This window comes from Salmo salar, chromosome 10, assembly GCF_965601325.2.
Source record: "Salmo salar chromosome 10, fSalSal1, whole genome shotgun sequence".
Classification (NCBI taxonomy): Eukaryota; Metazoa; Chordata; class Actinopteri; order Salmoniformes; family Salmonidae; genus Salmo; species Salmo salar.
This window is the reverse complement of record NC_138300.1, coordinates 24,975,001-24,990,989: the sequence shown is the minus strand read 5'-3', so window position 1 is coordinate 24,990,989 and position 15,989 is coordinate 24,975,001. Positions and strand designations below refer to the sequence as shown.

General features: G+C 45.3%; 1 protein-coding gene across 1 annotated transcript in view; it reads left to right on the top strand.

Annotated features, from left to right (window-relative positions):
* Positions 1 to 15,989, top strand: part of trabd2b (TraB domain containing 2B) — a 102,436-nt gene that overhangs the window by 45,619 nt on the left and 40,828 nt on the right. The window contains exon 3 of the mRNA XM_014216488.3: positions 15,133 to 15,279. Coding sequence (XP_014071963.1) covers positions 15,133 to 15,279 — 147 coding nt within the window. The remainder of the gene's footprint in view (positions 1 to 15,132; positions 15,280 to 15,989) is intronic.

Here is a 15,989-nt window from a genome sequence, read left to right as displayed (position 1 = left end):
TACATGCAGGAGTCTCCCTGGTCTTTCTGACTAAGGAATGAGTCCACTCATCTGGTTCTGATAGCATAACACATCATAATGGAGGCCGATGAAGCCCATGGGATTCAATAACATCATTCCCTGGGAAAAGAGGAGCTATATGCAGAATGTGTTGGTGCTCACAGTACAGGCCTGTCTGTAGGCTGTGGGCTGCTGGCTTACACAGGTCAGGTCTTTCTGTGACCTAACAATGGTACTGCTATGTTCCTCTGCTCCTTTCTCTACACCCCCACCCCTTACCTCAACACCCAGCAGTGCTGAAAGACAGTAAGATTGAGCACTATTTCACCCCTTCCCTTCTTTCTTATTTAATTCCTCCCACTCTGTCTTTCTCTTTTTCTCGCACCATTTCTGGGTATTCACGGTGAAGAGGCAGCTGGTCTCCAGCTCAAATTATAATTTATTGTTTTCAAAATGTTCAGGCGGGAAGGAATGGATGAATGGTGTTATTTGGGCTGCTAAATCAAACAGCAGGGTTTGTTTGTGGACAAGTGTAAAGAGAGCAGGGTCGATCCTCCCACAAGTTCTTATTTACTGGGCTGGGGGCTAGGGAGAGGGGCTTTGGAACCAAGGACAGGGTTTGGACTGAGAGAGATGGGGTCTGAAGGAGAGCAAAGAGTGGAGGCTAGGAGACGGAGAGATTGACCAAGGGAGAAGGTCAGAAAGGAGGGATAAGAGAAAAGGATGAGGAGATTTGTCCCCCGCCAGGCTGAGATGGTCCTGCAGTGCCCATCACCGGAGCCCCTGGGTTGGGAGAGAGAGGGGAAGGAAGAGAGGGAGGAGGAAGGGGGCAGGAGAGGGGAGGAAAGAGAGAAGAGGGAGGCTTTCTGTAGAAGCTGGGAGCACCAGGCTGCTGCCACTGGGATTGTCCCCAGGTAATCCCTGGATTTCCTGGGCTGAGAGAGACAGAAGGGTGAGAGAGAGAGCAGGAGAGATGGAGTGGGAAGAAGAAAGATAGAGATAGATAGGGAAAGTCAAAACCAGAAAGGATGTCTTCAAGGGACAATAGTTTAATCTGGCTGTGTGTGTGTGTGTGTGTGTGTGTGTGTGTGTGTGTGTGTGTGTGTGTGTGTGTGTGTGTGTGTGTGTGTGTGTGTGTGTGTGTGTGTGTGTGTGTGTGTGTGTGTGTGTGTGTGTGTGTGTGTGTGTGTGTGTGCTTGCATGTCTAGAGTGGGTATTAACCAGGGTAAAGACTGTGTAAGGGACCTGGCTGTTGCTATTGCCAGATGTGATCAGCTGAAGGCATTGCTTACCTTCGAATAAGCGAAAGTTACACAAAAGAGGCGCCAAGGGGTTGTAAAAATATTTAGGCAATTCTTGGAAGTTGGAAATCCCATTTGAAAGCATTGTTATGTTTTATAGCACTGACAGGTTACAGGGTTACCTAGAAAAAAGAGCATGTGTGAAGGATAGCTGATAAAACTGTTAGAGACAATGGTGAAGCTACTACCAGCAGAGATTGTACAGACAAGTTTGAAGTGTTCTTGTGCGTCACAATCTCCATTTCCTACAGTAATCTATTCAAGGTGTGTTTCAGACTGAACGTAAAAGATCAGACGACGTTGCTTTTGAAAGAGCAATAATGACATGGTCAGTATGACATTCAAACAGGTATCAAGCAGACACTATAAAGATATTAGGTGAAAAGAGGAAATGTATACTTTTCAGACTTCTGTGATCAGACAGTAGACGGTGGGAGTTTAGGAGAGTTTAGAGGATTGGGACTTGGTGTCTTTTCATAGGCAGCGATGCACAGGTTCTCTCAGGCACGCACGCACAAGCATGCACGCACACACATAGCCGCAGGAAGTAGGGGCGCTGAGGGTGCTGTAGCAACCCCTGATAAATCAGAATCCAAGAAAAATATGAATATATAAGTTATTTCACAAAAGCAGTGTCCTGGGCATTTACTAGTCCTGTATTAGCTGACCGATATAGCCGTCTGTACCGCAGGCCAAAAACAACATCTGCACCCCCACCCCCAAACATCTTCCCGCGGCTATGTGCACACACACAGACACACACACACAGACACGCACACACGCTTGCACGCTTCAAAGAGATCACACACTCACAAAACCTATAGTATCCCCCGTAGTGGAGCCACTCAGCAGAGTGTTTGTACGATGATTCCCAACCCTAGTTAACTCTGGATGTTATTACAGCCACGTTCACCCCCGTGGTCCCAGGCCACTCTGAATCCCATTCCCTTTGGGCTAAGCCCCATGCCTTCCCAGCCGAGCCCGGCCGAGCGTGTCCCTGGGTTAGGGGTCCGGGGTCTGCTGATGAAACACAACCACCTCTAGGAGCTCCCAGGGAGAGGCAGGCAGTGGAGAGGAACAATGCCTTAAGCTGTTTCTCTATGTATCTTGATCAGTGGTGATTAAATATCTGTGAGCAGACTTCTTAAAATACTTCTCAGATCTCTTGCCTGATGCTGGCAGGCCTCTCCATGCTTCTCATGCCGCTCATGCACCTGTGCCTATCCAACATCAGACCCAGTGCCCACTTCCAGTTATGATGCCTCCCTATCCTGACCACTCCTCCAGAGGAAATACCCCTCCATCTGCATAACACATGGTTCCATTAGAACCTGCCCTTATCTGTTTAACCTTCTCCACCTCTCTCTTTCTCTCTTTATTTCGCTCCTCATTTATTTTGTTGTGTCAATGTACTTTGAGAGGGTAGAAGGGTGCCCCATTCCTCAGTCTCAGTGGAGAAAAAGAGAGAGAGAAAGAGAGAGTGAGAGAGAGAGAGAGAGAGAGAGAAAGAGAGAAAGAGAGAAAGAGAGAAAGAGTAGGAAAAAGAGTTTGAGTTTTAACACCTTTTTTCAAAGAGTGAAAGAGCGAGAAAGAGAGAGAAAGAGAGTTGGGGAGGGAAGGGAGTGGGAGGAGTGAGGTAATTGACATGAGCGAGCAGTCCAACACCTTGTCAACAGCACCTACTCGTTACACGTTATAACAGCATAAAAGTCTCAGAGGGAAAAGCAGGAACACTAATGCTAACAAACAGCCAGAGTCTAATACACTTCAAGGTCAATTGCTTCTATGCACACACGTGTTGATAAATGTGGGGGTTTTTTCGGCTCCTTCTCCTTTTTGGAAAAGAATGTTAACGTTCTCTCGTTTTTTTCTATCTCTCTTTCTTTCCACAGACCACTAATGAAATTTTGGAATACTGACGTTCCAAGACTGTCAGCGTGGAGCACTTTCCAGCTTGGATCTTTATGCAATCTTTACTAAATTATAATTTGAGGTTCTCACGAAGGCGTTGTGATGAGTAACCTGTGTGAAGTGAAGCGTGTTGATAAATCACATGCGATAATCACCACCCACTTCTGCAAGGTACTGTGATGGCCTATGTCAGGGGTCTAGCCTGTGACAACCTGTCCCATAGGCAGAGAGAGAAATCAAATCTAATTCAATCAAATGTTATTGGTCACATACACATGGTTAGCAGATGTTAATGCGAGTGTAGGGAAATGCTTGTGCTTCACGTTCCGACAGTGCAGTAATATCTAACAAGTAATCGAACAAATTCACAACAACTACCTTATACACACAAATGTAAAGGGATGAATAAGAATATGTACATATAAATATATGGATGAGCGATGGCCGTGCGGCATAGGCAAGATGCAGTAGATGGTATAGGATACAGTATATACATATGAGATGAGTAATGTAGGATATGTAGGAATTATTAAAGTGACGTTTTTTAAGTGACTAGTGATACCTTTATTGAATCCATTTATTACATTTATTAAAGTGGCCAGAGATTTGAGTCTGTATGTTGGCAGCAGCCTCTATTTTAGTGATGGCTGTTTAGCAGTCTGATGGCCTTGAGATAGAAGCTGTTTTTCAGTCTCTCAGTCCCAGCTTTGATGCACCTGCACTGACCACGCCTTGATGATTTCTTTGGCCTTCCTGTGACATCGGGTGCTGTAGGTGTCCTGGAGGGCAGGTAGTTTGCCCCCGGTGATGCGTTGTGCAGACCGCACTACTACTGGAGAGCCTTGCGGTTGTGGACGAATCATTTGCCATACCAGGCGGTGATACAGCCCGACAGGATGCTCTCGATTGTGGTTCTGTAAAACTTAGTGAGTGTTTTAGGTGCCAAATTTCTTCAGCCTCCTGAGGTTGAAGAGGCGCTGTTGCGCCTTCTTCACCACGCTGTCTGTGTGGGTGGACTATTTCAGTTTGTCCGTGATGTGTACGCCGAGGAACTTAAAACTTTCCACCTTCTCCACTACTGTCCCGTTGATGTGGATGGGGGATGCTACCTCTGCTGTTTCCTGAAGTTCACAATCATCTCCTTTGTTTTGTTGACGTTGAGTGAGAGGTTATTTTCCTGACACCACACTCCGAGGGCCCTCACCTCCTCCCTGTAGGCCGTCTCGTCGTTGCTGGTAATCAAGCCTACCACTGTAGTGTCATCTGCAAACTTGATGATTGTGTTGGAGTCGTGCATGGCCACGCAGTTATGAGTGAACAGGGAGTACAGGAGAGGGCTGAGAACGCACCCTTGTGGGGCCCCAGTGTTGAGGATCAGCGGGGTGGAGATGTTGTTTCCTACCCTCACCACCTTGGGGCGGCCCGTCAGAAAGTCCAGGACCCAGTTGCACAGGGTGGGGTCGAGACCCAGGGTTTTGGAGGGTACTATGGTGTTAAATGCTGAGCTGTAGTCAATGAACAGCATTCTTACACAGGTATTCCTCTTGTCCAGATGTGATAGGGCAGTGTGCAGTGTCGTGTCTTTGGGGTACCATTAAACTGAAGACATGTTTATCAATTAACTCCCTGTAATTATTATCACACGATTAAACTGATTAATCGTTTAATTGTAATTAACTAGGAGATCGGGGCACCAAGGAAAATATTCAGATTACAAAGTTATAATTTTCCTAATATAACTTTCCTATATTATAACATTATATATTATATTCTATTATAGTATAGGCCGATTATCTTCTGGTTTAAATGGTGTATTTTACCTCGCGTCCAGTCTCATTCCAAACGTCGTAAATTGTTGTATCTGCACGAACCCAGTCTTTACTAAAATCATCCATACATCAATTGTCTTAAAATCATTTATTTACTAAACTAAGTAATTCACATAAAGTATACAAACAGTAATTATCATCACAAAGAATTGGTAGAGTAATGTGCCCTAGTGGGCTAAAACAGGCATGGCTGGTGTCTTGTTAACAATGGGTCATAAAGGGCAGCTGAGAAGACCCTACAGTTCATTAATATTAACAACTGACATGCTAATCCTTTGCCCATGAACGCTCACTCATTTGAGAACAATTGCAATCAATATATATTTACGCTCAGTGTGTCGTCGGGATCCTTGTTGGAGCGTCGTTCGGTTGGAGAGTTCTGTCCGCGTTCTCTCTCTCTCTCTCTCTCTCTCTCTCTCTCTCGGTTAGAATGGATCTTTCAAAGCGACATTCATTAATGTCGTCATAGAATGGATGTTTCGTTGGTCATCGCGTTCAATGATATAATTTACTTAGCTGCAGACTAATAATTAATATCAAAGACTTGTTCTTATTCTGTCGGTATCAATAGTCTAAAAGTTAACCACGTGGTATAGTTCACTTTCAGTAGAGTACTTGGATGGTCAAACCTATTGGCCAACTCGCAATGGAGTGGAGGCCGGGTCTCTTAGACTAGTAAGTCAGGTTTTTTTTTATAGTGAACATAGAACAGGCTTGTCAAATGACACCTGGTCCTGTCTGTGTCCCTGGGGGCGTGCCGATGACTGAGTTAGACTTGGTACAGAAATACAATTCTATCACATTAACATCAGTACATAGCATCTCAATGTATTACAAAAGCTTTATCCTTATTAATACATTCTATACAACCATGTGGATGCAAGTCTCATTACTGAGGCTATTATATAAACAGTTTTATGGTAATATGGCTATATTGTCTCTTCCGAGTATCACAAAATTGTACCAAGCGGACCAGTTCGTAGCTGGATTCTTCACCAATCTTTCATACCTTCTCCAGAACACAAATGTCGCTTGGCTCCCCAATTCTGTGAGTTGGAAGAATTTCCTGTGTCTCTCTATGGGCCATGTGGCCCGATACTCTCCTGGAATTTGAATACTTCTTCACACAGGGACTGGGTGGGGGAAGGTAGGTTGGGGGATGGTGCAAAGGGGGAGAGGGGGTCAACTGTCCTCCCTGTACTCAAAGAGGCCAACGTCATGACAGCAGTCTGACGGCGATTGCATCGTCTGTGGACCTATTGGGGCGGTAAGCAAATTGGAGTGGGTCTATGGTGTCAGGTAGGGTGGAGGTGATATGATCCTTGACTAGTCTCTCAAAGCACTTCATGATGACAGAAGTGAGTGCTACGGGGAGATAGTCATTTAGTTCAGTTACCTTTACTTTCTTGGGAACAGGAACAATGGTGGCCATCTTGAAGCATGTGGGCACAGCAGACTGGGATAGGGATTGATTGACTATGTCCGAAAACACACCAGCCAGCTGGTCTACGCATGCTCTGCGGACGCAGCTAGGGACGCAGCCTTGCGAGGGTTAACACGTTTAAATGTTTTACTCACGTTGACCACGGAGAAGGAGAGCCCACAGGCTTTTTTCATCTGAAAGACAGCCACTCTGTCTGTCAACACACACACACACACACACACACACACACACACACACACACACACACACACACACACACACACACACACACACACACACACACACACACACACACACACACACACACCAGTGGGGATCGATTCCGTTTAAGACGAGGGAGTACAATTCTTTTTTTTTATGAGCATGGCCTTATTTCTATTAGAACATATTGGATGACTGTCATTCCTATTCCATTCACCCAGTACAAAGTACTCTAATTTTCCATATACCCATCATGAGGTTGCTACACGAACAAAAGTATGTGGACACCCCTTCAAATCAGTGGATTCGGCTATTTCAGCCACACCGTTGCTGACAGATGTATAAAATTGAGCACACGGCCATGCAATCTCCATAGACAACCTTTGGCAGTAGAATGGCCCATACTGAAGAGCTCAGTGACGCTCAACGTGGCACCGTCATAGGATGCCACCTTTCCAACAAGTCAGTTAGTCAAATTCCTGCCCTGCTAGAGCTGCCCCGCTTAACTGTAAGTGCTGTTATTGTAAAGTGGAAACGTCTAGGAGCAACAATGTCTCGGCCGCGAAGTGGTAGGATATACAAGCTCACAGAACGGGACCGCCGAGTGGTGAAGCGCATAGCGTGTAAAAATCGTTTGTCCTCGGTTGCAACACTCACTATCGAGTTCCAAACTGCCTCTGGAAGTAACGTCAGCACAAGAACTGGTCATCGGGAGCTTCATGAAATGGTTTCCATGGCCGAGCAGCCACACACAAGCCTAAGATCACCATGCACAATACCAAGTGTCGGCTGGAGTGGTGTAAAGCTTGCCGCCATTGGACTCTGGAGCAGTGGAAACACGTTCTCTGGAGTAATGAATCACGCTTCACCATCTGGCAGTCCGATGGACAAATCTGGGTTTGGCGGATGCCAGGAGAACGCTACCTTCCTGAATGCATAGTGCCAACTGTAAAGTTTGGTGGAAGAGGAATAATGGTCTGGGGCTGTTTTTCATGGTTCAGGCCCCTTAGTTCTAGTGAAGGGAAATCTTAATACTACAGCATACAATGACATTCTAGATGATTCTGTGCTTCCAACTTTGTGGCAACAATTTGGAGAAGGCCCTTTCCTGTTTCAGCATGACAATGCCCCTGTGCACAAAGCAAGGCCCATACAGAAATGGTTTGTCGAGATCAGTGTGGAAGAACTTGACTGGCCTGCACAGAGCCCTGATCTGAACCCCATCTAACAACTTTGGGATTAATTGGAATGACGACTGCAAGCCAGGCCTAATCGCCCAACATCAGTGCCTGACCTCACTAATGCTCTTGTGGCTGAATAGAAGCAAGTCCCCACAGCAATGTTCCAACATCTAGTGGAAAGCCTTCCCAGAAGAGTGGAGGATGTAATAGCAGCAAAGGGGGGACCAACTCCATATTAATGCCCATGATTTTGGAATGAGATGTTCAATGAGCAGGTGTCCACATACTTTTGTAATTATAGTTATCATTGTGACAGACAGCAACACATTAAATTTTATTTAACTAGTCAAGTCAGTTAAGAACAAATACTTATTTACAAATACAGCCTAAGAACAGCAGGTTAACTGCCTTGTTTAGAGGCAGAACAACAGAGTGTAATCATTAGTGCAACAGTTGCAAACAACATTTTCTATTGAACAAATGCAGGTATGTTTATCCCCGTTTCGTTCCGTTTGCTTCTTTAAGAAATCTTTTTCAACAGAATTGGGGGAATGAATACACACCTGAGCACACGCAAACACGGTTCACTTTCATAGCAGCCACTTACAAACAGCATGATCACTTTGCTCGTCCTTCTTGCATCTACGCGCTCTTCTCCTTTCACCTTTTCCCTTTGCTTGTGGTCTTCAGTGCACAACACATCAGATGGCTGTGACCAGGCGAAAAAAACGTTTCAAACCAAACCATCATATCCTAACCACTAACCACTACACACAGCCTACTTTAAAAATATATATATAATTATTTCACCTTTATTTAACCAGGTAGGCCAGTTGAGAACAAGTTCTCATTTACAACTGTGACCTGGCCAAGATAAAGCAAAGCAGTGGGACAAAAAACAACAACACAGAGTTACACATGGGATAAACAAAATTACAGTCAATAACACAATAAAAAAATATATATACAGTGTGTGCAAATGGAGTAAGGAGGTACAGTAAGGCAATAAATAGGCCATAGTAGCGAAGTAATTACAATTTAGAAAATTAACACTGGAGTGATAGATGTGCAGATGATGATGTGCAAGTAGAACTACTGGTGTGCAAAAAAGCAGAAAAGTAAATAAAACCAATATGGGGATGAGGTAGGTAGATTGGATGGGTTATTTACAGATGGGCTGTGTACAGCTGCAGCGATCGGTTAGCTGCTCAGATAGCTGATGTTTAAAGTTAGTGAGGGAAATATAAGTCTCCAGCTTCAGCGATTTTTGCAATTCGTTCCAGTCATTGGCAGCAGAGAACTGGAAGGAAAGGCGGCCAAAGGGGTGTTGGCTTTGGGGATGACCAGTGAGATATGCCTGCTGGTGCACGTGCTACGGGTGGGTGTTGTTATGGTGACCAGTGAGCTGAGATAAGGCGGAGCTTTACCTAGCAAAGACTTATAGATGACCTGGAGTCAGTGGGTCTGGTGATGAATATGTAGTGAGGGCCAGCCGACGAGAGCATACAGGTAGCAGTGGTGGGTGGTATATGGGGCTTTGGTGATAAAACGGATGGCACTGTGATAGACTGCATCCAGTTTGCTGAGTAGAGTGTTGGAGGCTATTTTGAAAATGACCGCCGAAGTCGAGGATCGGTAGGATAGTCAGTTTTACGAGGGTATGTTTGGCAGCGTGAGTGAAGGAGGCTTTGTTGCGAAATTTTGGATTGGAGATGCTTAATATGAGTCTGGAAGGAGAGTTTACAGTCTAGCCAGACACCTAGGTATTTGTAGTTGTCCACATATTCTAAGTCAGAACCGTCCAGAGTAGTGATGCTCGACGGGTGGGCGGGTGCGGGCAGCGATCGGTTGAAGAGCATGCATTTAGTTTTACTTGTATATAAGAGCAGTTGGAGGCCACGGAAGGAGTGTTGTATGGCATTGAAGCTCGTTTGGAGGTTTGTTAACACAGTGTCCAAAGAAAGGCCAGATGTATACAGAATGGTGTCGTCTGCGAAGACTTGGATCAAGGAATCACCCGCAGCAAGAGCGACATCATTGATATATACAGAGAAAAGAGTCGGCCTGAGAATTGAACCCTGTGGTACCCCCATAGAGACTGCCAGAGGTCCGGACAACAGGCCCTCCGATTTAACACACTGAATTCTATCTGAGAAGTAGTTGGTGAACCAGGCGAGGCAATCATTTGAGAAACCAAGGCAGTTGAGTCTGCTGATAAGAATACGGTGATTGACAGAGTCGAAAGCCTTGGCCAGGTCGATGAAGACGGCTGCACAGTACTGTCTTTTATCGATGGCGGTTATGATATCGTTTAGTACCTTGAGCGTGGCTGAGGTGCACCCGTGATAAGCACGGAAACCGGATTGCACAGCAGAGTAGGTACGGTGGGATTCTAAATGGTCAGTGATCTGTTTGTTAACTTGGCTTTCGAAGACTTTAGAAAGGCATGGCAGGATGGATATAGGTCTGTAACATTTTGGTTCTAGAGTGTCACCCCCTTTGAAAAGGGGGATGACCGCGGCAGCTTTCCAATCTTTAGGATCTCAGACGATACGAAAGAGAGGTTGAACAGGCTAGTAATAGGGGTTGCAACAATGGCGGCGGATAATTTTAGAAAGAGAGTGTCCCGATTGTCTAGCCCAGCTGATTTGTACGGGTCCAGGTTTTGCAGCTCTTTCAGAACATCTGATATCTGGATTTGGGTGAAGGAGAAGCTGGGGAGGCTTGGGCAAGTAGCTGTGGGGGGGTGCGGAGCTGTTGGCCGTAGTTGGGGTAGCCAGGAGGAAAGCATGGCCAGCTGTAGCGAAATGCTTATTGAAATTCTCGATTATCATGGATTTATCAGTGGTGACAACGTCATTGTCAACATAGCTACTAGAACTAACGCTTTAGTAACCCTGCTACAATCATGCAGTACAGTGTACAGTCAGAAAGCCGTTTAGCAGTTATACCGGCGGGCCCCGGTGACAAACCAAAAGCTTCCCTTTACTTAGAAAAGTTCCAGTGTTGGATTGCCATAGCCAGCAAAATAACATGAACTGTGTGTTTTAGTAGGCTAAACTAGCTGAAATCGCTAGCTAAGTAAGTGAAAGTGAAAGAAAAATATATGAAGTGCATTCGGAAGGTATTCAGACCCCTTGACTTTTTCCACATTTTGTTACATTACAGCCTTATTCTAAAATTGATAAAATCGTTTTTTTCTTCTTCTCATCAATCTACACACAATACCCCATAATGACAAAGCAAAAACAGGTTTTTACAAATGTTTGCTAATTTATTTAAAAAAAATTACATTTACATAAGTATTCAGACCCTTTACTCAGTACTTTGTTGAAGCACCTTTGGCAGTGATTACAGCATAGAGTCTGCTTGGGTATGACGCTACAAGCTTGGCACACTTGTATTTGGGGAGTTCCTCCCATTCTTCTCTGCAGATCCTCTCAAGCTTTGTCAGGTTGGATGGGGAGCGTTGCTGCACAGTTATTTTTAGGTCTCTCCAGAGATGTTCGATCGGGTTCAAGTCCGGGCTCTGGCTGGGCCACTCAAGGACATTCAGAGACTTGTCCCGAAGCCACTCCTGCGTTGGCTTGGCTGTGTGCTTAGGGTCATTGTCCTGTTGGAAGGTGAACCTTCACCCCAGTCTGAGGTCCTGAGCGCTCTGGAGCAGGTTTTCATCAAGGATCCCTCTGTACTTTGCTCCTTTCATCTTTGCCTCGATCCTGAGTAGTCTCCAAGTCCCTGCCACTGAAAAACATCCCCACAGCAATGCTTCACCGTAGGGATGGTGACAGTTTTCCTCCAGACGTGTCACTTGGCATTCAGGCCAAAGAGTTCAATCTTGGTTTTATCAGACCAGAGAATCTTGATTCTCATGGTCTGAGAGTCTTTAGGTGCTTTTGGCAAACTCCAAGTAGGCTGTCATGTGTCTTTAACTGAGGAGTGGCTTCCGTCTGGCCACTCTACCATAAAGGCCTGATTGGTGGAGTGCTGCAGAGATGGTTGTCCTTCTGGAAGTTTCTCCCATCTCCACAGAGGAACTCTAGAGCTCTGTCAGAGTGGCCATCGGGTTCTTGGTCACCTCCCTGACCAAGGCCCTTCTCCCCTGACTGCTCACTTTGGCCGGGCGGCCAGCTCTAGGAAGATTGTTGGTGGTTCCAAACTTCTTCCATTTACGAATGATGGAGGCCATGGTGTTCTTGGGGACCTTCAATGCTGCAGAAATGTTTTGGTAAACTTCCCCAGATCTGTGCCTCAACACAATTCTGTCTCAGACCTCTACGGATAATTCCTTTGACTTCATGGCTTGGTTTTTGCTCTGACATGCACTGCCTTTCCAAATCATGTCCAATCAATTGAATTTGCCACAGGTGGACTCCAATCAAGTTGAATAAACATCTCAAGGATGATCAATGGTAAAGGTATTTCGTTTTTTTATTTTTAATACATTTGCTGAAATGTAAAAAAAACAGTTTTCACCTTATCAATATGGGGTATTGCATGTAGATTGCTGAAGTTTTTATTATTTTATTTAATCAATTTTAGAAAAAGGCTGTAATGTAACAAAATGTGGAAAAAGTCAAGGGGTCTGAATATTTTAGGAAGCTCTCTCTTGCTCTCTCTCTTGCTTCTCCATCATTTAAAAAATAAATAATTTATTAAAAACTGGTCAACTATTGTCTTTCTCTCTCTTTGAGTCAACTCCTCACCACATTTTATCCACTGCAGTGCAAGGTAGCTGTAGCTTATGCTTTCAGTACTAAATTATTTCTCTGATCCTTTGATTCGGTGGACAACATGTCAGTTCATGCTACAAGAGCTCTGATAGGTTGGAGGTCGTCCTCTGGAAGTTGTCATAATTACTGTGTAAGTCTATGGAAATGGGTGAGAACCATGAGCCTCCTAGGTTTTGTATTGAAGTCAGTGTACCCAGAGGAGGACGGAAGCTAGCTGTCCTCTGCCTACACTACACTATGGTACTACCCTATAGAGTGCTGTTGAGACTACTTTAGACAATCATTGCAAAAGAGTGTTAAAATAAATTATTTGGTGACATTAGTATATTTAGTATTGTTTTATGAACAAACAAAAAAAGTTTTTATGTTTAACAATTTTTATTTTTATGAAATTCATTGAGGACAATGGTCCTCCACTTCCTCTGCTGAGGAGCGTCCACACACACACACACACACACACACACACACACACACACACACACACACACACACACACACACACACACACACACACACACACACTCATTCAACACATCACAGCAAAGGCGCTATGGCAACAGCACAGAGATGTGCAGTCTCCGCAGTGTGAGAAAAATATTGACTTACCACACCTCACCACTCACAGCCCCCTTTCCAAAAATCCCTCCACCCCCTTCCTCACTCCCTCACTCCTTCCCTCTTCCTCCACCAGGTCCAGAGTGTCTGGTGCAGTTTTCTGTATTTAAGGAAACTCACAGCACTGGCAGCAGTACAGAGGGGCTGGCAGCCCCTACCCCAGCCCGTACCTCAGCCCTCTTTCTACCCAGGGCCTGCTCTGGCGTTGCTCTTGGCAGCAGTACAAAGCCCTGGGCAGGCATAGAGCCGTGTGGGTCAAGGATTTGGGCAACGCCAACGCACATATGTGCTTGAGCTTGCCAGGCCTCACCTTCCAACGTGACCCGGCGTTGGGGGAGGGAAAATTAAGACAATAAAGCAAGCAGACGTGAGATAGAAATAAATATATGAGGTATTGTCATTATGGAGCCGGCAGGGGGTCCTGGAGCGGGAATGAAAGCATATTTGCCGTTATGGCCACAGGTTTGATCAAGGCCCATTTTGGGATTACCACTTTGGCAGGAGGACAGCACGCCGCTGCGCTCTCAGCTGAAAATAGATTCTGTGAAATGCGTCTAATAAAATAAATAAGATTACTCACCTCTCTCCTTACAGTGTGAGAGGCTGAGTGAGGTCCTGGGGTTGCGTGCGTGCGATTGGGAAAGATGAGAAGAGGTTAGAGAGTGGACTGAGGGAGGGAGGAAGGGAGGAACGAACGAACGAAGAGGGAAAGGGAGAGAGAGGCATCCCTGCTGTCAGCTCTCTAGTGTTTTCTCCCCTCGTTAGAACAGAGGCACCCTATTAAGGCACTGCCTGGAAGACTGGTTAGCAAATCCATGACCTCAAACTACACAGACTAGAGAAAGAGAGAGAGAGAGAGAGAGGATTAGGGTGTGCTGAGCTCATTGTTAAGGTTACTAACAGTTTAAGCAACATTCAATAAGGCAATACAATAAGGCATTTATCAGTTCAATAAGTGATTGCAAAAACGTAACATAATTGTGTGAATTATTACATATAACTCAGAGTGCGTTGAATTCGGGATAGATCAGTTGCACGGCTGTATGCCTTAAGCCTACACACAAATCATGTGGATAGGCTGTCGACCATCAGTATTTACCATAGCCATCACTTTTCTTTACTGACCCGGCTGGAGGCAATTAGGAATAAAGGGCTGGGCGGAGAAGTAAATAGCGATGATATACAGTATACATGCATACTGTACATACGTACGTAATCAAGGGTGCAAATCAACTGACCGCACCACCGTAGGATATGAATGTGTCAGTGGGCGGAATGTGAGACAGCGTGAAACTCAATCCGGTGTACTCTGAGTAAACCACTCTCTCCCTCGCACCCTCCACCTAGCGCTCCTGTCAGAACACTTATCCCTGATTGACAGCTGGCTGGGGGCTGCCAGGCCAGTCAGTGGTGGGTGTGGGAGTGAGGGGGCGGGAGCTGGGAGGGTTAACCCCTGGTGTCTGGGACAGCTGCAGTGTCGCTGGGCCCGCTTGCTGCTGCACGCCATAAATTATCTCTAAAGAGGGTTTACTTTTTATTTTAATGGGGGCTGTAAATTTACATTGTTGAGGCCCTGAGAGAGCTATTTTTAAAGGGGCACTCTCTGTCTTTTCAGCTCTCCTTTCTATTTCCCTGAGAGAGGAGAGGGGTGGAGACACTGGAGCTTTGCCATCCGTCTTGTGGTCTTTTTTACCTGCAGCCAGTTTGCACTTGATGGGCAACATTAGGAAACTAATAGAAATAAGCTTCTGTAAACTATACATCATACATTTCCACTACAGTGTGCCTGTACAGTGCAGTATGTGTGTGCTTGTGTTAGTGTGAGTCATAATACAGGGAAAGTTCCAGTAGTGCTGTTATGCTCTCATTGTTCCACACGGTAAAGTCCCTAACAGTTCCTCCCTCCTCCGTCTGCAGGTGCTGTTTGCTCTGAACCAGACCCTGCTGCAGCATGAGAGTGTGAGAGCAGGCAGTCTGCAGGGCTCCTTCACCACAGAGGACCTCATCACACACTATAACTGTGGAGACCTCAGCTCCATCATCTTCAACCATGACACTTCACAGGTACGTCCACCAGGGCTAGAAGACCCAGTGGGGCTAAAGCCGTGTTATTCCATCGTGGTCCTGAAGATACAGGCTTTTGGTCCTGCTCAGCACTAACACACCTTACCATCAAGCCCTGACCTACTATGACCACACACTATGGTTTTGGGGCGGCAGGTGGTTAGTGGTTAGAATGTTGAGCCAGTAACCAAAAGGTTGCTAGATCGAATCCCCAAACTGATAAGGTTAACATCTGTCGTTCTGCCCCTGAACAAAGCAGTTAACCCACTGTTCCTAGGCCGTCATTGTAAATAAGAATTTGTTCTTAACTGACTTGCCTACTTGAATAAAGATTAAATAAAAAAAATACAAAAATGGTTGTCACACACCATGTACTATAAATTCTCTATGGTCATACCAACTACAGTATGATCATATTTCAACAGTCAAAAACACTGTACATGTATATGTATGTATATGTTGTCACACTGACTACACCCTCATGATTATCACTGGCCATAATATAAGCACTGTTTAGGAGTCTGAACTAGGGTCAATTCAGCATATTACAATCACTTTACCTTCACAGGTGTATTATTAGGTCCAGACAAATGACGCAATAAGACATTATCTTCTATCTCCTTGGCCCCTAAAGACCATGCCTCCTACAGTTGTCTCCATCGTCCCTCCACTAAATCAGTCCAGTTAGCCTTGGTTCTTTATATAACAAT